The sequence below is a fragment of the Falco cherrug genome, chromosome 6 (assembly GCF_023634085.1).
Source record: "Falco cherrug isolate bFalChe1 chromosome 6, bFalChe1.pri, whole genome shotgun sequence".
Taxonomy (NCBI): domain Eukaryota; kingdom Metazoa; phylum Chordata; class Aves; order Falconiformes; family Falconidae; genus Falco; species Falco cherrug.
Genome location: NC_073702.1, coordinates 1,631,863 through 1,655,380, shown reverse-complemented (window position 1 = coordinate 1,655,380; position 23,518 = coordinate 1,631,863). Strand labels below are relative to the sequence as shown.

Below are 23,518 nucleotides of genomic sequence, written 5' to 3'. Positions count from 1 at the left end.
TTTACGTATTCAAAATGCAAAAAGAAATGTATAGCAGCAACTTTTCTGCTGTGGTTGCATCTACTATTGAAGACCAATTCCAAATTATACCATTCATTATATGGAGCTTTGTGGATGGGTCTGTAAGTATACGTGGATGATGATAATGATGATGATAACAACATGTAAGTACACATACACACATGGTGTATGTGTACTCCTAAAAGTACACTCATCCAAAAAAATATTTAATTCTGGACAAAGGAGAGTTTCATACCGTAAATACTGGTGTCTGCTAAAGCCCAGGAAAAAACCTAATGCATACCTGCTCTTCAACTGAATGCACAGAATTTGCGTCTACCCCAAACTTCAAAATGAGAGCACTTGGAACAATGGACACAGATCATGCAAGTTTAATATTAATTTTAAAGAGCATCTTAATTTAATCTCTTTCTCCTTCAGAGATCTGTTCTGTACTGATCTGGTGGAGCCAAATACTGCAGGATCACATTACAGTCTGTTGTGAGCAGCCTTATTGAGATGAATGGATTTATTTCACATTTACAATTGCTATAATGAGAGATAAAATTAGCCCCCTGTAATGAAGCTGGTCCAGCCTTGGAAGTGAAGATATGGGAAAGACGGTCCAATAACTTTTAAACATATGAAACATTTCCAAGATGTTTTTCATGCAGCACCAGCAGCATACAAAAATTGACTGAGGTACTATAGAATGACCTGGAATGAATAATTTAAACACATAAGCAAGATGAGTATCTTTTCTTATCATGTTTGTAAGCCATCTTTTCTAAATACATATAGTTTTGTATTTGTATCAAAACATGGCAGGTAATGTATACCTTAGAGAAAAGGTAGTTTTTCAAATGCCTTATGATTGCTTAAGGGAAAATAATGATGTTATGTCCATGCTTTTTTAAGAAAACATCATTTCTGCATATCATGTCTTCAAATGTCAATGGATAAGCTGCAAATAGATCATTAAGTGGATGAAAAATTGTAATGCTTCCCTCAATTCCCAAAAAAAGGGCTGGCAGGGGAGAACTTGCCCTAGATGGCAGGAATTAGTAGGAATTCCTAAATCCCTGCGTGAGTCAGGAATGAAACAAGCAAATGAGACAAGCCAGGAATTTCTTTCTCAGATCAAATGGCGTGGCTCTGCACATATTCACCCAGTTAAGGTCCCCCTTTAAAATATAATATCCATACCCAAACTGTTAAATAGCATAGGCCCTGTACTAACCTGCGAGCCACGCCTGGGAGGTGGTTTATTAGTTCATAAAAAATTAGGCAGGTTAAATACTTAACTGCAAAGATTTTGTTCAGCTGTGTTGTCCCGACTATGCCATGGCCCATTTAGCAGTGCAGGCATCGCCTTGAAGCCTACAGCTCCCTCACCGCGTCCAGGGGTAGGAGACCTAAGGTGTTCATGCTCTTCAGCTTTAGGTGGCCCTGACGCAAGGTGCTGTGAGGCGAAGGATATTGGGTCTTCAGCTTCCCTAATATACAGATAAAAGGCTTCATGTCTCTGGAGCTCCAGCTTACCCGGGATTTGACTGCTTGGCTAGGGCTTTGCATTTAGGGAGTTGGAAGTTTAAGATTTTAAGCCTCCTGATGTTCCTTGTTACCATGAGACATCTCCACATCCCGGTCTGACTCTCTGGAGGTTGCATGGGATACTGGTAGTCCAGAAGCCTCTGAAACAGAGATCCACAGCAGCATTTTGTGTGAGAAATATCAAAATGGAAGCCTTCTGTTTTTCTAAAGGAATTGTTTCTTTGTTTGTGGAGAGAATTTTGAAACCTTTAACTTGCCCTCTTAATCAAAATCAAAACACTCTCAATTGCCAGAATTTCCCACAGAAGGGAAATCTAGGCTTTGACAATCTCTACGTCTGAACAATTTCAATCCACCTTAAGCCAATACAGGAGTTCCACATACGGGATCCAAACTTTGAGACTCAGATTTTTCTCTAGATTTTCCCGGTGTCTTTGCTGCACCCAGCTGTGGGCCTCTGCCGGCTCAGACCTACTGCAGAAACATAACCTGAAATTTTCAATGCCAAATTGAATAATATGAATTATTCCAACAGTAGAAGAACTAAGGAATCCTGGCTTCCCAGTTTACAGATGATACATATTTGTACACCTTCACCCACAATAACGACACATCTCCCTTTGTTCAACTTATCTTTCTTATAGTTTGGGATGTAAAAAAAAAAAGCCAGTACAAACAGGAACTGTTGTATGTCAATCTAACACAAAATTTTAAAGTAGTGCTAGTATCAAAATTTTCAAACCCAGTAATTTTCTGAAAGTTTATGATTCAACTCCCTGAAATAAAACTATCAATCCAGATATGTAATTGGCCTATGGCAACACCATAAAATCTTAATTGCTGCAAGACTGAAAGCAATACTTTCTGCAATCAATTAATCAGACTTCCTGCAATTTATTTATTCCAAACTCCTGCTTAAATGGTTTAGAGCTTGCAACATAAAATGAGGATATAATCAAAGAAGAGAACCTATTTCTAAGAGGATATTAATTTTTTAAAGCCATCCAGTCACTTGATACATGTAATGTAAGCAGATCCAACAGAGACAGTGGTGATCTTTAAACTCAGCTGCAAAGTTCCTACACAGCTCTGGACATGAGAGATACGAGGGGTTCAGATTCCCAGGAACTTTCCCCCCACTATTTTTATTTCATTTATCCTGGCCAAGAAATCATGGGGAAACTGACTCTAAAGAAAGGGGTCTTTGGCCTCTCTAAAATTGCTAGATCCCTTTAAATTAGGTAAGGTTTAGCATTCAGAATCAGTCACCTGGGAAAAAATCCAGCACACAAAGTTTACGTTTGAGATACAGTGTGCGCTGGAAAAGGTCTGAACTGAGTATAGACCTGGAGTTGAACATAATCCTTATCTGCAATTCCAGGTCAGTCCAATTCTATTTTCAATTTATTTATCTGTTTGAGTATTGAGACAGTGCTTCACGGTGATGACATCGTCCTCACAGGATAGAGGAACAACCTCCCCACCACGAGCTGCAGAGGATTCCTGGGGCAGTACTAGACGGTGTTCAGATACTCACTCCATAGCACTAAGATACCTGCTAGTCCAAAACCAACCATTGCTCCCAGGTGTGATGGCTATAGCAGCTTTCTTTAGGAAAGGAGAGGCCTGAATTCAAGTCCTTGTTGAATGAATACATGTGTTTTGTTAAAAGTCCTGGGTTCTTGAGGCAAAGGGTGAGCGTGAGATTACAGTATTAGCTCTGCAGGCAAGAGCCGTGTGAAATGCCTGGACACTGATAGGGCTTTGGTGTGACAAAGGCATCTACAGCACAGCAAGATGAGGACACCGCTGCTTCTGGGCATGCCCAACAAACAGACCTCATGTAGCTTGGATGTGCAGACACCTGCTGGCCCCCAGCACCTCCAGGGACAGGGAAGCATCAGACTAGAGATTTCGTTTGCTAATTCTTTTTTGGAGGGTTTTGTTTTGTTTTTTTTAAAGTAATGTCTCTCGTGTCTCATTTCTCACTTCATAAAAATTTGAATAATAATACATCTTTTCTTTGTAGTGTCAGAAGGTATGTATATTTTGGGGAAAAAAACCCCAAAACTGTTAAAGAGAATGTGACTAGAATAATCAGAACAAATAAAAAATATTTGGAGAGGTAGGGAGATTTCTATGCTAATAATGATTTTGGACATTCTATCCTTACCTTTGGGAGTCTGACATTAATGAACAGATACATTTAATATTTCATTCAAATATTTAGAATATTTTACTTATTTCCAGATTGTACATATCCTATACATACTATGATTAGTGAGTTAAGTTGTATGACATTAATATTTTTATTACTGTAAGGTTTGTAAACTCTATTGAACAAATACTGAAATTCATCACATGCAAATTTTATGCTAGAAAACCGCATCACTTGAACAGTTACCCAAACAGAACACAAAAAGGAAAAGGACAAGACCAAAGGAACTTATTCAAACACTCAAAGATTATTGAAAGTAATAGTGAGTTTTGGTGGTTTTTTCCCTTTATTTTCTCTCATTTATAGGTTGTATTTAGCAAAGCCAGTGGCTAAGGCCAAAGTAAGTGGACAGAGTGACATCTCTTTCCTCAAGAAGCCGAATATCCAGGTGTGGCTTTTTACTTAAGCAAGGTGCAAATATATATTTCTACTCTGATACAAAGCTGCACAGAAGAAAAGATGATACCAACTTTTGTGACTTAAGGAAGCACTCCTGTATTTCATTTCACTCTGTCCTCACAACTAGAATAACCCTTCTTCTTTTAATACGGCTAACATATATTGCACATGATTGCTTTTCTCAGAAGAATTGAATATACTGAATTATATTTCGGACTTTTTTCTTTTTTTTTCCTTAGGCATGCTGTGGTGTATCTCTGCGTTTGAGCAGAGGCCGAATCCTGCTTTACATTCACAGTAGGTGGTGCTACAGTTTATGCTGATCTTTTGCTCCCACAGGAGCTTTTCCATTGTTCAAACAACAGCTTTCAAGGAAGAAGAGTCCAAAGCAGGCCCTGTACACGGTGCTGTTTGTGGCCTCTCTGTCTGGGGACAATATTTCATCATTTTTTCACTGTGTTTTGTTTTACTTTCGTACGTACTGTAGTTTGAGCCCCTCAGGAGACACTCCACAGAATCTGTTGCTTAGTAATAGTAACCTTCATGGAAATTAGCTTGAACTTCAAAAGAACAAAACATCTTTCATTAGTCACAGGTTTCCAGATAATGAATTCCTCTGAGAATGTTGATTAGAAAAGCCAGCCTTCCAGAATCAAGTACCGCCGATGTTGACCTGAGATGAATTACCCTGTAGAAAGGGCCATCTCTTTGTACCCCTTAAATTATGTTTGAGATTCTTTCTACCAATACCCAGGCTCACCTTGACAATGGCACTAATAATGTAAAGTTTTATGTCAGTGGAATCAGCCTCTCAAACATAATAAAGCCAGAAAGAATTACTGTGGTCATATGGTCTGGCCTCCTGTGTCATATAAACCATGAGTTAATTATTGACCTAACAAAAGCACCTCCTCTTAAAAAAAAAAAATCAAATATAAAATGCTTTTCGAATTTTTCTTTTTCCTTAAAGGCCTGCTTAAGTTAAAAGAACCCCCGTAGCTTGATAAGAAAGGGGGCTATGGAGCAGAGAGGCACCAGAAGAGCTGCAGACTCCCATTTGAGAGGGTCAGAGATGGGGACCTACACCCTCTGCGCTGTCAGCAGAGGAAGGCTGCCACCTCTGCGGCTGCCTCAGGTCACCCACACGACAGGAAAGCAGCTGCAGAGCTGCTCAGTGGAAATGCTTCACAGGACTGACACCTTCCTGCAGAAATCCTGGCTTCCATCCCGCTGTGCACCTACCTGAAATCCTACATCTCCATTTGGTGGAAGGCAGGGACCTCACTAAAAAGAACTCATCTCCATTAAAGCACAGCCCTTTGGGTGTGCTTCAAGGACTGGCCTCTTAGCCTGACAGTTAGCATGTGCTGCTGAAGAGTCTGAGTGAGGTCTGACTGCCTCTCCCACCACTCACCTGGGAGCCACAGCTCGGTGCAAAAAGCAGCAAAAGCTTTGCGGAGCCAGAACGTGGGGCACAGGAATGAGTAAGGTGCTGGTGCCTGGAGACCAGGCTTCCTGTCTACAAAGCATGGGAGAAGTGAATCAGGTTCTAAAATGCACTGTCTTTTTTCCAGTGCAGTTATCACCAGAAATCAAAAAAAAGACTACTGGAAGATTCAGATGCTTTAGAAAGTCAAAAGGTAGAGCCTTAAAGCCCTGCTCATCTGCATGTGACCCTAATGTCCGTAGGTGCCTAAGTTTCTGCATTAAAATTCCTTAAATGGTCTGGGGTGAAATTAACCTCATTGACTTCGAACACCTATCTCTCAACTTAAAGTTCCAGGTTTCCTTGTTAATCAGTGGGGAGACACCAGCTCTTCTGGGCTGTTTCCCTCACTCCTTTTGAAAGGTAAATTTCCAAAATAACTCCTGTAAATCATACCTGAAAATATCCACTCGTCTCCGCTGACTGCAAAGGAGCCTCAAGTGATCAGTGGAGCTGCCCATGCTACAGATAGCTACAGCATCACAGATATACTCCATCACATACATCTGCTTCTGCATATGTCCAGCAGTGCTGCAGTACTGACAGTAGTGAACAGTGCAATGCCCGTCTCAAACTAGAATTTACAAAATAGGCTTGACCTTATCTACATCACCTGAGAAAGTTCACCCATAGGCATTTTCAGAGCTCAACCAATAGCTAAGGCTGCGAAAACTCCATAAACTAAGCCAAAAGTCTTGGTAGACCACTCCCTTAACCTAATAATTCAGTAGTGAAAATATTTAGAAAGGAGATGTTATTTCAGTTGCTCTCAGGATCCCAGAGGATTTTAAACAGTCTCTCGCGAATTCTTTAATCAGTGGATAATTAACTGATCTGAAGTAAGAACAGAAAGGGCACTCTCACTCACTCCTGGAAAAGCTGTTTGACTTTGAACAGAATTAAATATTCACTGGAAGAGAGAGACACCTGGTCTGGGGTAGCTCCTGCACGTGATGGGAAGAACCTTGCTTCCACTTGCTGCTCTCCCCACCGCCTAATGGTGAAACTACACCACCCTGTATCACCCTGTATCAAATGGTGACTGGAGCACAGCCTCCCAGTTTCTTGTGAGGGCACTTACTCTTTTTCTCTGGCCCAAGGAGTATTAGGTGTCGGAATCCACAGGAAGGGCTGGCAGTGCCTCCCGTCTCCTCTAGAACACTCACAGTGTACAGGCTGATACATGACGGCTTCAAATCTCCTCCAGGGAGGATGAGAAGGAAATCCAAGTCCAGGGAACCAATTTACTATTCTCACAGTTGAAGTGCCAATAAAGAAGCAAAAGATGATGGAAGAAACACTGCTTCATCTCTTTTTCTTTGAAAGGAATTACGTTTTCAGAAAAAGACAGCACTGACACGCCAAAGAACAGCGAGGATTAAACTATTCTAGCACTGAGATTTCCCTGTAAGCTTCAGTGGCTCTGTCTTAGCATCCCAGGTGTTTACGCAACACCCTCAGCTACTAAAATCTTCCCTCTGACACAGAGCCTAGGCTTGGTACATCAAGAGGAGACGTGGTTAACGATCACCGCTGTGATTACATCCCTTTTGGAGATCAGATTAACTGACTCTTGGAGGAATTATTGCCATTTATTTCACTAGACCTTTTTCAACAGACAGGGCAGTGTTAGCAGAATTCCTACTCATGTTGGTGAACAGGCTCAATTTTATTTCAGGTCAACCACAGAGGTTTGAATTACAGTAATCTATTTAAGGCAGAGCACCAATTAAACAAGGAGTACGTCTCATTATTGCTATGTTCTGCACTCACACATCAGCAAAGCCAGTTATCAACACAGGATAATAAAATAAAGCAGGAATAAGTTCTACTTGATATTTATGACTACTATGTCACTTATCTGCCATACTGTTAGGGACTTGATATGAAACTGCATTGTCACACAATAAAGCAGGACAGCACAATCCAATATTCTGTGCATAAAACATCCATAACTCCATTTTCAAAACAAACATCAGCTCTGTAAGGGGTGCTTAGGAAGTATCACCCGTTACAACTCCCACTTTCCTCCACCACACAGTGCAGTCACGGGCTTAGGGCTCTTTCCCACCTCCTACCCAAGCTGAGCTGTGATTGCCTTCCCGAATGCCATTTTTGCTTGAGAGGAAGCTGTAGGAACTTTTGTTCTGGTGGATGCTCACTGGCAGGTCCTGTGCCCAGGGGACTGGGAGACACAAGTCAGCTAAGGGATTCTCATGAATTAGCTATGGGCTGTTGTAACTTCGGTTGCTGAAAGAGGGAGGTGGAATAAAACCTGTAATGCCACTGGGGATAAAACCAGAATCCTGCACTAGTGGCAAGTCTACACGGTCCTGTAACAGCTCTTCCCTCACACCCCTATCTTCTAACCAAAGCCAGTGAAACTCCCCCTCGGCCCTTCAGGCAGTCCCAACTGCACTCGAGGTGGGAGGCAGTGGCACTAGGTACAAGAGGCTTGCGGGCCGCACAGCTTCTCCAGGCACCCCCACCTCCTCCTGCCATCAGCACCAGTGTCCCCTCCACCACCGCTGCCTGCTGCAACACAGCAGCACAGAAGGTGCTACCTCGTGAAGGTGGGGGGGACCAGAAGAGAAGGGAGAAAAAAAGTGGTTGTTGCAGAGGTATGGGAAAGGAGTCTCAAGATGAGGCAGGTGGGCAGTGGAGCAAGGCCATTCCCAACTGGAAATACCCATTCCCTCTCAGGCGCTCTTTAAGGACATGTCTTGGTTCTTTTTCATTTCAAGAAATTACTCCAGCAGAATTTCTGCTAGATCATTAACAAGCTGAAAAACTTCCCCAAAACAGCCAAGATGCTGAACATTTTTCATTCTACTAATATGGGGAATAATCCATCACATACAAACATGCAGCACTTGAATCATAAAGGTCACTTTCTTGTGTTGAAATGAATCATGCCATGCAGTAGCACTGCCTGTTTTATTTATTGCACAATAAGATGTGCAATACAAAAAAAGATCTTAATTACTCAGTCCTAGGTAAAAGGTAGTACACCCAGTTCAGGCAGTATTTTTAGAAAAGTTATTTTCTCTTTAGGCTTTCTCTCTCTTTTGCTGGATATTATTTCATTTTGATTTAGATATACTGACACATCTCTACCCCAATGTCTCAGAAAAGACCATTCTGAAAAATTCTTTAAATGAGAAACATTTTGGATTAAACAAACCCATGTAAATCAGGCAAACAATCTTTGTTATTTAATATACAGATAAACAAAGTGTTTGAAACTATGAAGCTGGACATTAAATCCAAGAAACCTGCGAATGCACAAAGATAGAGCAATTCTATAGACTTTTGCTACATTTTTTTTGAGAATGTTCATGTTTATTTTTTCTTTTTTTGTTGTTTTTGTTTTTCAGGTATTTTCACAGGTGTAATATATACAAAAAAGAGACAATGCCATTCTACTTAACACCTTGTTTTCAAACAGTAATTCAAAGTTTATCCACATCAGAAAATGATTACTCCTCAAAAAATGATCAAACCAGTTCATAATGGCAAAGTAGTGGCTCCTGGAAAACTGGGCTTAAGAATTTCACCATTCCAACTACAACAAATTTGTGCTCTGAATTTTTATTTTTCACACAAAAATAAATCAAACTCTCTTTAAAGGAGGGCATTGTTGAATGACTTGAGAATTACAAATCTCAAACGGTTGCAGAAAGACTGCTGAAATCTTACAGTTGTTTATGCATATGCCCAAATAAAAGAAAATATGAAAGCATTAAGCATATAAGTGGAAAATAAAAATCATAACAGAAAGCAGTAAGAGGTAAAACAATTTTCTTCTCTATATACATAAATATTCTTACATGAGAAACAAGTGTCAAAAATACACAACTTTGAGTACAAAAGAACCATTTTAGCAATAGATTTGTACAAATGAGACTTGTGTAAGCAGCATGCTTTGACACAATGAATTAAACTGCAACATAATTCAAAATACATTCATTTCAATCCTCCATACCAAAGATTTCTGAAAATGTAACACGAGGGGATACACTTTAGTAACAAGTATCATTTCTGGAGAAGAAGAAAATTATAATTGCCCCGTAGAATCAAGAAGGATCTATTTCAGTTTGTAAAATCCTTGGTCTTGCTCAAAGTCAACCCCAGTAAGATGCCTCAGTAGCCCCAGTCCTGCCAACACATATGTGTTTTAACATTATAAATGTTAGCAAGGTTATGCTGATCTTGGCAAGATCACAGACAGTAAGACTGAGCAGTTTAGCAGCCTTCCAACTTGGTCCTAGGACTTCAGCTGTCATTATCAAGGCACTGCTCTAAAGACAGTATATTAGACACAACAGCCCAAATGGTTCTGGTAAATACACAATTACTGTGGGGATACCTTTATGTCACCTTGTTTCTGGTTTTTTGTTGGTTTGGTTTTTTTTTTTTGAATGCTCCTTTGTACACTGTACGCTCTCATCACTGCTAAAGCCTGATAACTGTGAATATTGTAACACCGTCTAAGTCACCTCTGAGTCTGGGCCACACAATTTGAGTTTCTTTTCTCCAAGTATCAGTAGATGCAGCTCTGAGCAGAAACCTTGTTACAGTCAGTGTAAACAAACTAAATTATCAAGACAAATTAACTTATTTTGATGTTTGAGTTTTCTACTTCGCAGCCAGTACTTACTTACTGGAGATTATGAAATCCCCACAAAATGCTTTCCCCTCCCGCTTCAGGAAAGTAATTTCACTAACTTTCCTGTATTACTCATCTTATTTCCTTCTCGAATTACCATGTTTTATGATGTTCATTCAAACCTCTTACATTATAGCTCCGGAAGACAGCAAAAATACCTGTTCCTGCCATCTGAGACAGTGTATGCTCTCACTCTATTACACTAGCTCTAAGCACAATTTTGCTGCTTTCAGAGATAAACCGGCATGACAGCTCTGAAACAGAAAACATGTACTAACCAGTAGTCCTGCTATCAATGTAAATGTAATTGAGAAATAAAAGCTGTACTGCAAAGACACGCTGAAACACTTTTTTACAGTGGAACTCCTTTACTGTCTGTCATTTTGTTCAGAAAAATCCATACAAGCATCAGTGAAGTTGACAAGGAATGGAAAGCAGACATCAGTAACATTGTCACTGCCTGGGTGCCTTTACATGTAACCCACAATCTCAGCTAGCAGCTTTTTTAAAAAAAATGAAGTTACTAAATTAAAATCTGTCCCTTTTATACTCCTAAAATTTAAATATTGCCAACATTTTTACAGATAGTTATTGATGAGAACAACAGAGGTAACTATTAAATAAGTTCTTCGCTGAAGACCTCAATAAAATCTGGTGTGTAAATGTTTAGTTGGCCTCAGGAAGCAAGCAGTCCCTCAATATCCATACAGAACAGTCCATTTCCTTCATACACCTATCTACGTGTATGAAGGAAATACCCTGTGGATACATAGAAATAGACAAAATTGATATTATTTTATTTTTAGGTACAAGAACAATGAAGAGGTCCCCGTGCTTTTGGGTACTGAAGGGGAGATGGAAGCAAGAGAAGCCCAAACCCTAGCCCTGGCTGATAACGTTTGTTGTAGATTAATCCTCCTGTACCTGGTTACAGACAGCCTCAAAAAGCCCACTGCAAGGATGCCCGAATTCTGTGGGCATTCTCCCCCAGCCCAAGAGCAACTGGAGATGTCACTTCAAAGCCCAAACCTAAGTCTTAATTTTACTTACCTCACATTAAATATGCATTTAGCTGATTGAAAAATAAAATAAAAGTATCTGAGTCATCAAGGAAAACCTTTGCCTTTCTGCTTTCCAGGCAGGTGCTGAGATAAACATTAATCAGAAAGGTGGTCTGGCATTTCAGAGAGACAAGCAGATGCCTAATAGATGAGAACAGCAAAGTAAACCCTTAAGGCAGCAGGCACCACAGGGGAAAAGGGGCAACAAAAAAAAAAAAATCACTGTAAAGTAGTATCAGAAGGAAAAGGGGAATTTGCCTTACTTATCTAGCAAATTCTGCTGGCCAACTGTTATAAGGGGTAACGGCTTTAAACTGAAAAAGGATAGATTTAGATTAGATGTAACAAATAAATTCTTCACTATGAGGGTGTGAGGCAGTGGCACAGGTTGCCCAGAGAAGCTGTGGATGCCCCATCCCTGGAATGTCCAAGGCCAGGCTGGATGGGGCTTTGAGCAGCCTGGTCTAGTGGGAGGTGTCCCTGCCCGTGGCAGGGGGGTTGGAACTAGATGATCTTTAAAGTCCCTACCAACCCAAATCATTCTATGATTCTATGATTATCAGTTTATGGTTTTGGTCTAATACTTAAACTGGAAAACAAGCAAGTTGAGTAATTGCAGGAGGAAAAAAAAAAAAAATCCTACATAGACTAAGTCCTAGACCCAACTATGATTCATGCGCTATTTTTGTTTGCTGGTTTACCCTACTATTTCTAATTCTATCCCAATGAATGCTTGACAGCATGATTTCAGCAGTGTAGAGCACATCTAGCCTTATACAAGCCTCAAGCAGAAACACCATTACACCAACACAATGTAAATTGTAGGTCTGAAGTCACAATTTCAGATAGGCCTTCAGTCACACCATCACGTTTGGATAGCTTGTAACAGCCTAAAGTAAGAGCTACAGCCACCCTTTCCCCCTGTGACAATTTTCACGTGACCTCTATTTTTCTAAATCTTGTGTTAGCCTAAAACTCAGGACATGGTATTTTCATTGCTTTCTTTCCCTTTCATTCCTCCATTTTCTCCTTCCAACTCCCCTGATAACTGAGCAGTTAATATTACTTCTGATCAATTGTTAGAAAAAAGCAAATCTATGACTGTACGTGTAGTTATACCAACATAAATTGCCCTCCTAGAGCTTACATGGGTCTTTCATTGAAATTTACCAATATAACAAATAAATATTAATAATAATAATAATACCCCTTCAATACAGAACAAAATATTCCAATGAACAATGCCTATAGTAAATTTTGTAAAGTGCACAAAAATATTAATGGCAATATTAAAAAAAAGGAAAAAGTTTTCTGGTGTTACCATGAAAACTTCTGTTAAAATTAAATAGAAGTAATCTAATGAGACTTTTTGGCTCTAATATATTGGCAGACAGCAGCAACATTTTTCAGAAAAATTACACCAACTAAATATACTGTATCTTAGCAGCATAAAAAGTCCCTACAATTCAATGCAATTGCAGGCCTAGTAAGCATGAACCTGACAAAGTGTTACAAATGCAGTTTCCATTTAAAAGAATGGATTTCCATGGAATCCTAGAGGTAACATTTGTTATTTTGTTTACATTGTGTTCTGGTAGTAAACCTAACTATAACAAATCACTTTCCCTCCCTCTGTCTTTCCTCCCAAAATTGCACAGAGAACTGGAAAATTTAATCAAGTTATAAAATATGGCCACACTGAAGAGGCCACACTAAACAAAAGAAAATTCAACCTAAAGCCTAAAAACAAATAAACCCAGAAAATAACAATCATTGTCAAACAACCGCAGCTTCATACTACTGACCGATGCTCCCCACACACATAGATGGCACTGGGTCGAATGCGCCGCCTTGTATGGCCAGGTAGCTGTGGCAAAAACTTGAAGTATTTGGGCATCAAGTCCAAGCACGCATCATGAAACTTCTTAATCCTCCAGTAGTAAATCAGCGGGTTCAGTGCAGACTTGAGGTAGCAGAGCCAAAGGAGCCAAGTGCTTATCTCAAAAAAGTTGTGCTTGTAGTAGAAGTGGCTGTTGAATGTGGCAATAAGGCTGTAAGTGGTGAAGGGCGCCCAACAGACTATGAAGACAAGGAACAAAATCAAGATGGTTGTGAAGGCACGAGTTTTAAAGCTCATATCAATATTCATCTGAAAAGGTCTCTGTAAGCTCATGAGACCAAGTTTGCTGGCCTGGCTGAGGCATATGCTATCAGGGTGGCTGTGGATACGAACTGCATTGTGGCGGACGGTGTTGAGTATGCCCATAAAAGAATACAGCATTATCAGGAATGGAATAAAAAAAGAAATTAGCAAGATAACTATTACGTAGGCTCGGTAACCTGGGCTTGTAGAGTAGCCAAAAACACACTGAGGTGCTCTCGAGGGTATCTGCAGATTAGGATTCCCTACTGATAACGGAAAAGCAACGACAAAGGATACCACCCAGGAAATCGCAATGAGAATCTTTGCACGGTAAGGGTTCAGTTTATCTTGCCTCTGAACTATGATAAGAAATCGATCAATACTAATAATAAGAAGAATGGCTACCCCTTCTATGACAAAAAGCCAGAAGAACATGGCAGAGACTCTGCAAAATATATCCCCAAAAATCCACTGAGTGGTAATGATTGTTATCAAAGCAAAAGGCATGTTCAGCACTGCCAGCAGCATGTCGGCAAAAGCCAGGCTTGCTAAGAGGATGTTAATTGCAGATCGCATCGCTGCCTTCTGGTAGACCATGAGGCAGACAACAAAGTTTCCAAGGAATGAAACCAAAAGGATAAATATCATAGCAGCAGAAAGAATGATCTGGAGTGGCAAACTCAAGCTCCTGAAAACTTCTTGAGATGGCAGGATAGCTGTAGCGTTTACCAGGAAAGTACTTCTCTCAGTGGTGAGCACCACACCTGAACTATATCTCAATGGCTGTGTTGTGCCACTATGAAGCAAGAACTGGGGAGTGGTAAAATTTGTATAGGCATTTTCATAAACAATAAAAGTAGCATTTGAGGTCCCAGAGTGGGCCAGCGTCAACATTGCTGAGAAAACCATTGCTTCAAGAAAAATGAAAGCAGAACCAAAGGTCTTCAAGGCATTTCATTTTGTTCTGGCGGTATCTTATTCCTGGTCATTTAACAAATCAAAATTCAGCGTCTGAAATCAAAGTTCTTAAAATCATGTCAGTATTTCCATCTGAAAAAGAAAGAAATTTAAAGAAACAAAGTAAGACTCTTTGAAACCAATGGGAAGCAAATGATCACTTCTCTTTCCTTAATGACAAAAGGATCCTGAACACATAATTACACTTCAGGCTGACACAATTTACTTAAGCACCAGTCACAGGAGTCTCATAGGTGGTCTTTTTCTCATAGGTATTGTTCCTGTAGTCTTGCTGATACTGTACAATACTCTCACTCACCAAGCTTTTTCTACTATAACCAGGACCGGAACACATTTGTGTTTGAAAACAAACTTTATGCATAAAGAGTTAAAAAAATCAAATCAGTATCTTCATTCAAACGTCCTAATCTTTAAACTAACTTCATGATTTTGTTTTGAAATTGCCTACGGCTGAAAACTTTTATAACATTTTCAAATAGCTTAAATAGGTAGACTTTTCAGTGCTTACCAAACAGGCAGATAGGCGATATTATCTAAGCTATGCTACACAATACAGAATCCTTGGTTCCATATCAGTCAGCAACAGCAGATGCCTCAGGGAAAACATGTGAAACATCCTAACCTGTTATTAATTAGTAAACAACTCGTCCACAGGACTAAAGTATTTCTCAATTTGTTTCATTTAGTGACTGACTCATATCAAGGTGCAGGCAACTAATTCTTCTTTAGTCACTACAACACTTCCCTTGCAGCAAGCTTTCCTGCTTTCACTGGTCTAGATACGTCTTTGTTAATTCATCTTGGTATCCCACATAACTTAACCGTGTGCACCCTCTTTTCCCTTGTAAATCTAATGCTTAGAAGCTCTGTGAAACTCCCGTCCTCATTGTTATGCTGATACAATGTTTTTATAGTTTACACTTACTGTCTTCTTGTAATAACATACCACATGTAATAATAGCACACGTGCTGTTCTTATTTATAAAACACAAAGGAGTTGAGAGTTGTCTCCCCTCTTAAGTGCCTAGCTACTCCCCTCTATCTTGGACTATTAAGTTAAACACTCCCAGACTACTGGGGCATCTGATCAAGCTGAAAACCAGAATTCTATGCCCTTTTAAAAAAACAGATCACCACAGCCAGAAACATAAAGTGAGATCCACCTTATTCATTCTGGATCACTGTAACAGTCACTTCAGGCTGTTTCCATGTTTTTAGTCACAAGAGGGATACAGGCATCTTCAGAGGGCAACCCATCCGCTCCATCTCAGCACATGGTGACAAGCTTGTGCTACTAATGAGAAGCTTATGTTTGGTAACACAAATCCTGCCCGCAGTATTTATGCAGGTTCTGTTTAATATCAACATTGGACAAAAGTAAAGGAAGGAAGGAATGCTTTTATGAATTTACACAAGGACCATGTGCTTCGTGAAGGATCAAAAGTTTACTCTTCCCTGGCTAATACTTCAATGAAGAAATGAACTGCAAGACAACAAAATCTAACCTACGTCCCCTGTTTGGACTTCTAGCGATCAGAATGCAAGCCTGCTCAGGCTGCTGCCAGGGATTCATCGAGGACCATCAGCATTATGACCCGCTCCTCTCATTTCGTAGCACAGCTATTCCCTTCCCATCTGCAAGCTCAATCTCAGTAGATGATTTCCCAGTGCCAGACCACCTTCAGCATTTTTTCTGAGAAAAAGGATTAACTGCTCCATCTCCTTTACTTTTCAGTGGTATCATGAAGGGATATTATTATAAATAAATATCCTAATTATATCGAGTCTGTGGTGGGTTGACCCTGGCTGGATGCCAGGTGCCCACCAAAGCCACTCAATAACTCCCCTCCTAAGGTGGACAGGGGAGACAAAATACAACAAAAGCCTCTTGAGTCAAGATAAGGACAGGGAGAGATCACTCAGCAATTACTTTCATGGGCAAAACAGACTCAACTCGGGAGGAAATTAATTCAATTTATTACCAATCAAATCAGAGTAGGATGATGAGAAATACAATCTTAAAACCACCTTCCCCCCACCCCACCCCCTTTTCCCAGGTATAACTTTACTCCAGAATCTCTACCTGCTCCCCACCCAGCAGCACAGGGGGGTGGGGAATGGGGGTTGCAGCCTGTTCATCACACACTGCTGCTGCTGCTGCGCCTTCCTCCTCAAGGACAGCATTCCTCACACTCTTCCCCTGCTCCAGTGTGGAGTCCCTCCCACAGGAGACAGTCCTCCATCAACTCATCCAACACGAGTCCTTCCCACAGACTGCAGCTCTTCACAAACTGCTTCAGTATGGGTCCCTTCCACAGGTGTCACAAGTCCTGCCATCAAAACTGCTCCAGCCCAGGCTGCTCTCCCCAGGGGGCCACAAGTCCTGCCAGGAGCCTGCTCCAGCACGGGCTTCCCACAGGGTCACAGTCTCCTTTGGGCATCCCTCTGCTCTGGTCTGGGGTCCTCCACGGGCTGCAGGTGGGTTCCACCGTTAACCTCCATGGGCTGCAGGGACACAGCCTGCCTCACCATGGGCTTCACCATGGGCTGCAGGGGCATCTCTGCTCTGGAGCCTGCAGCACCTCCTCCCTTCTTCTGCACTGACCCGGGTGTGTGCGGCTTGTTGCTCTCACATGGTCTCACACCTCTCTCCAGCTGCAATTGCTGTTGTGCGGTAACTTTTCCCCCTTCTTATATATGTTATCCCCATGGTGCCACCACCATCGCTGATGGGCTCAGCATTGGCCAGTGGTGGGTCCATCTTGGAGCTGGACAGAACTGGGTCTATTGGCCACAGCAGAAGCTTCTAGCAGCTTCTCCTAGAAGACACCCCTGTAGCACATGCACACACACCGAAACTGCCATGCAAACCCAAAACAGTCATACAAAACCCACTTTCTAGAGGTCTTCCTGCTTAAATGGGAGGAAATGTCACAATTTTCTATTTTATCCTATTATATTTCAAAGATTGTTAAACTCAGCAAGAGTATACTAAGCTATGTACATTGACATTTTGCAAAAACGCTGACTTCTGTCAACTTTTTCTAGACTTTCTCTCCATTCTCTTCCTTTCATTTTTATTTTACAGTAACTCTTCTAGAGGAAACCTCAATGTTAATTACAGGCTAAAGCATATAGAGCAGCTAAAACTCTTCTTTCTTTGGTCTTTATAAACCTTTCCGTTACTAGTCTTCTTAACATATCTGTTAGAATAAGATCTGTAAACAACAGCAGAAAGGTTAACACACCTTTCCAGGATAAAGAAACAAGGACTTAGACAACAAACATGAAAATCTCACCCAAAGTTCCACCAAGGTTTATGACTCTGCAAGCCAAGCACACTGAAGAGGGAAGGAAGCTGTAGAGTTCTGCAGGGACTGAAAAAGAGCATTAATTCAACAAATAATTCTGCATTTAAAATCATGAAGTACAGAAAATTAGATCCCCAGGGCAGTATATTTTAGAGCTCTGTAAGCAATAAGCCAGCAAAGGTAACTTGCATTTCTGATTGGTTTTGACAAGGTCTCTTCACCAAGGCTCTAAAAAAACCTAATCTGCCACTAGATAAATGTAAAGCCCTCCCACAAACAATGATCAGTTTAAAATAGGAAACAAAAGGAGCAGTTTGTTTTGCCATGAAAAAAGGTCACTAGGAATGATCCTACAATGAAAATCTATACTGTCGTTCACGATCTTCAACCTATAGGGGAGAAGAGGGAAATGTGAAACCACTACATTTGCTGATGATGAACATGAACTGTTTTTCAGAACAATTTAAGAAAAACAAAGGTCAACTCTAAACAGGTACAGAGGGATCTCATGACAGTTAGCGACAAGCTAACAGTGCCAGATAAAATTTGGTGTTTAGAGTTAAAGCTGTCCATGTATAGAAAAAAAGTTGTCTGCACAGTAACAGATGCTAAACCAATGATTACCATCCATTTTTTTAGTCTGCTCTATGAAAACATCAGCCAAGTGTTCAGAATCGTTAGCAAAGAAACCAAGAAGAAAACCTACATACACTGGATATTTACATATGCTGCCTGCTACAATACACATCCATGGCATCTGTTATCTTCAGTAGTATGTCCAGTTCTGCTCCACCTGTTCTTTATTTAAAATTGACTGAAAAAAAGCTATCATTGAGGTCTACAGAATTATTAGTGGCTCAGGGAAAGTGCTGTCTTTCGTAAGAATAGGAAAAGCCAAAGGAATCACAAGATCACAGAATAGTTGAGGTTGGTCTAAAGGTCATCTTGTCCAACCCCCTGCTCAAGCAGGAACACAGAGAGTCAGTTGCCCAGGACCATGTCTAGATGGCTTTTGAGTATCTCCAAGGATGGAAACTCCACAATGTCTCTGGGCAACCTGTGCCAATGCTTGGTCACCCTCACAGGGGGGAAAAAAAGTGTTTCCTGATGTTCAGAGGGAACCTCCTGTGTTTCAGTTTGTGCCCATCACCTCTGGTCATGCCACTGGGCTCCACTGAAAAGAGCCTGGCTCTGTCCTCTTTGCCCCCTCCCTTCAGATATGTCTATGCATTAGTAAGATCCCCCTGAGCCTTCTCTGTTCCAGGCTGAACAGTCCTAGCTCTCTCAGCCTTTCCTCACAGAAAAGATGCTCCAGTCTCTACATCATCTTTGTAGCCCTTCACTAGACTCTCTCCAGTATGTCTCTTCATGTCTCTCGAACCCAGAAGCCAGAACTGGAAATTATTATTTCACAATTAATTGTGAAAATACTTGCCACAGGATGCTGTGGATGCAATAAAGCTTCTGTGGATTTAGAAGGCAACTTAGGAGGTATTTCACATGATCTTTATATAGATGTCCATGTCAGGAAGAGGTAAACCACCCTCATGAAGCACCTATCTCCCTCTGCTGACCGCAAAGGGTACATGGCCATCTGATTTGATGACATTTTGAGCACATACATGCAATTACTTGACTAACTAAATATATACAACAGAATTTGCTCACTTAGGTTAAGTTTAAAGTTCTTTAAACATATTTATGACATAAAATTTTCTACAGTATGAAGCTCAGCAGAGCCTTAGATAATAACGTGTATCATAAAAGCTCAAAAGAAAAAAAAAACCAAACACCACCAACAAAACCCAACAAAAAACCACAAAAAACCAACTGCAAGTGTTCCAAGGTAAAGAATTCAAGTTTTAGAAAGTACAAATTTATCACAAATTGTCCTTCTAAACAGAAGGAACCAGACAAGGGGAGTAGGAACAAAAGTGTTCTGCACTCTTAATTTAGTCAAAGAGATTGTGCTACCTTACATTTCTCAAGCCGTTAGCATCCAGTATGTAGCAAAGGACAAAGGACTTATAGGTGTCTATAGACTATTCCTAATAAAACCCAGAAAAAGCAACTAAGAAAAATAATCTCATGTATGCTCTCTCACCACCCCAGCTCTCTAAGTGAATACCTACTTGCTATTTCACGTTTCCTCCCCTCTCTGTGAAGCGTGTATGCTTTTCTGTACAGTGTTAAGAGAAGAATAACTTCATGCAAGCTCCTGGACATAGCCAAGTGCTTAAAGTGGGAAGCAAGCATCAGCCATTTGGCTGTTGCATAATTCATCAGTCATATCTTCTTTTCAAGAAGGACGAAAGAGTGAGCGGAGACCAGCTGTTGCAAAGATACCACCTAACCTAGTAAGAGGACTGCAGGCTACGACCCGGGTAGAAAGAAACTCACTGAGTTTCTCACTGAGCTACCATGGTTATTGCTTCCTGATAGTTTCCAGGTAGCACCCTTCCTTGTACTCTTTATCACTCCGAGGTATGAAGTATCTTCATGCACCGCATACTAAATCTGCACTCTCAGATGTGTTTTGGAGTTACAATTATCTAACCTGCAGGCAACTTAATTACACCCTTTCTTGGCTATCATCTTTTAAAAAAGTGATTGGCAATTCAGCCAATAAATTCAAGAGAAGTCATATACACATTTTTCCCCTTCTTTTTCTTTTTCCTTTTCCCCTACTTAAAGGGCTTCTACCATTAGCATCCACATGATTATTAAACATGTGCCTCAATCCTTCTACCAATCCTTCCAGCTTCCTAAAAGTTACATAAGGATAGAAATACGAACTGAAAGAAGGGGGCCAATAAGATAACTTCACAGCAATTTCCTTCCAGTCCTCCCTCGCTCTTTGAGAAAGACAGATCTTGTAATTCCAAAGCCAGAGTCATTGCCTAACGGCAATCACATAGCTCGTAAATGACAACCATGCTTTGATAGTTTAAATAGGTAAGCTTATTGATGGTCAAAGTACTCAAGCAAGAGGCAGATACCTTTTTGTCACAGCATTCTCACTTTTGAAACATGTACTTTCACTGATTCTTTTCAGATGCAAAAAAGCTTCACACAATCACTTTTTTCCATTTCAGTGCTGAGAATTACTGGGTATGCACATTTTCTCTCAAGCAAGGTTATCACTCATATGCAACTTTCTTTTTATGGAACGTAATAGACACAATTATTTCAATGAAGTACACACTTAAAGCTAAGTAACACACAAATTTCATTCATCAAATATAATTATTGCTAGAACTAAGGTGTCTGTTTTAACAGCTTTTGAAGCTAAAAGGTTTCCATTCAAAATCTGGATACCTCAACCAGAAATAAAAGATCACATCTTAGATGCAAAGCCGGCATCAGTCAAAACCAGTAACTCCAACATAGACAAGGAACAAAACAGTGCTGTAATAACAGTTATGTTTAATGCAGATCAGAACACACTATGAACAGCTGCCAAAATGTTTAATGATCTATTAAACTGATCTGCTAGAAGTAAGCATATTTTCAGTACTGCCCAGCACCAACATTTGGTATTCAGTACACAGAAATTATTCTTATTCAGAAACCTGAAGCTAGCAATGCCTGGTACAGTGATCGCATTTCTTGGGGATGTTTTAAGTGGTCACAAATGGGAAGCTTCTGCATGCTTTATAGCTACTATCAATGGTTTTATTTTGAAGGTAAACTTTGGCAAAACCAATTTTTGCAACATAAAAAAGCATTTAAAAAGCAAAATATGCTTAGGGGAAAATAATAAAATCAACAACAAACATGAAGCCCACGAACTTATTTCGTTTTCAAAAAAAATTACGTGTTGATAGAAAATACTCAAGTATGTGCTCTCTGACACCGCATTATTGTTCAAAACAGTCCAGGACATACTCCCCCCTCAATATGAATTGAGCATCATTTCCTTTGCCATTAAGCAGAAGCAGGAATGTATTGCAATGGAATCCTTTCTGCTAAAGTCAGTGCAAAGAATGAGTCAGAGCATAAATCAGCAGGGACAACATTCTTACTCACCTAACTGTTCCTCCTAAAAGGAACTAGCAGTTTTCAGTGTTAATACCTATTTACATATCCTAAATTGAAACTAATCAACTACACTGCATGAGTAGATGACCCATAAAACTATTCACAAGAGGCATTAGTTTAATTTAGGAAATTTTCCTTTTTTCCGCTCTATAAACACTACTATGGCAATTTTCATAGGGAAGTATTGTCAGAAACAGCCACCTCTGCTTTGGGTCATTAAGTACAACTAATTGCCCTCTTGAGTATATTTCTTTCTGTCCTTAATTCAGAGCACCATTAACTGTCGAGAAATGTCAGCCATGGGAACCATTATTACTATTCTAAACCACAAATATGCAAAATGTAAAGAATAAATCTATTTTCTTAGCTCCTTGGAAAAATCATGTTCTCAATTTGTAGATCATGTGAAAGGACTTAGGCAGTTCTAGGTTCATTTCTAGTACTGTCACAATATTCTCCCTTACTTCTAACTCTCTCACTGTTCAATGGTCATTAACCATATTCATGCTGAAGAGCTAACTGAATACTGTAGTACCTAGAACAGTAAACATTGAAAATACTATTTAAAACATAATTGAAAACACATTCTTTTAATTCATAGTCTCCACCTAATTACTAACATACAAGCTGGAAGCTTCCTAAATGCTTGCCTTCTGAAATTTTAAGTGGACCTTTGGATTATACATGCAATCACTACCTCAGTTTGACAAATAAAAATAATTAAAAAAGCATAGCATACCAATCCAGACAGGCTCCCATGAAAAGCAGGAATCAGAAGTCATCTTGTGCTGTTCTGTTCAGCACCTTTCCAAATAACCTGTCAAAAAACAAAAAAAGTTGGTGACATACACACAAGGGAGGACAAGACCAGAATCGCAGAAGTTTTTCCTGTAATAAAACCTTATTTTTATTGGGTGAGGTAGAATATGCCATGTTTCCTAACAAAAGACAGATCACATGCCCCTTTCTTGCAGAAGGTATAGACTTTAGGCACAACTAAGGCATCAACATTTCATCAAGCAAGAGAGATCCTCAGCTATCGCACCTGTGGAGCATAAGAATCTCACCATTTAATATTCACATTTGCCAGGACTGGAGTAACATATTGTTTTAGATCTCATTCATATCCATTTATTTAATCTGTAGACAAGCACACAGAGTTAGCTTCCCTAAGTCGTACTGGATCTATTAAAATACGTGCTTAGTATGTATTTTATCATCAGGATCCTGGTCTTCAGACCCCCAAAGTCTCTCAAAAAAAATGTCATTTAAATCCACAGGGTGCTACTGAATATCACAAAAAGGCTGAATAATTTTCCCCAAATGGCAAAGATACCAGCATAACAGTATCAGAAAAACAAAGGGCAAGTAAACGGGTCTTAAGAGGAAGAATAAACTGTGAAAGTTTCACTGCAGGATCTCAGCACTTCCTTTATGTGCTCTTGCACCCAATCAATCATCAGCACACCGCTATTATGCCTCAAGTAGGCCCAGTTTACAGAAATCATTTTAGCTAACATAGCTAAAAAGCTATATATTTCAGCATGACATACCTGTCGTTAACAGAGAACATAAATTTTCAGTGTAGCTTTTCAATATAGCCTCAGAAGGAAGCCCAAAAATTTCATTGAGCTTTGAACGCCGTGTTTATGTCACAC

The 23,518-nt window shown here is 40.1% G+C and overlaps 1 protein-coding gene across 5 annotated transcripts in view; it reads right to left on the bottom strand.

The window, feature by feature from the left end:
* Positions 1-10,516: 10,516 nt before the first annotated feature.
* The window catches only part of GPR63 (G protein-coupled receptor 63), a 30,507-nt gene continuing 17,505 nt past the window's right edge, over positions 10,517-23,518 (bottom strand). The window contains exons 2-6 of one of the 5 annotated variants that reach the window (XM_055713030.1): positions 22,600-22,677; positions 17,808-17,885; positions 13,193-14,580; positions 11,377-11,528; positions 10,517-11,085 (exon numbers count right to left, since the gene is read on the bottom strand). In XM_055713030.1, coding sequence (XP_055569005.1) covers positions 11,378-11,528; positions 13,193-14,439 — 1,398 coding nt within the window. In that variant the 5' untranslated portion in view covers positions 14,440-14,580; positions 17,808-17,885; positions 22,600-22,677 and the 3' untranslated portion in view covers positions 10,517-11,085; position 11,377. Of the gene's footprint in view, positions 17,727-17,807; positions 17,886-22,599; positions 22,678-23,518 lie in introns of all 5 variants that reach the window. The other 4 variants (XM_055713033.1, XM_055713029.1, XM_055713031.1 and 1 more) reach the window with 4 other exon arrangements.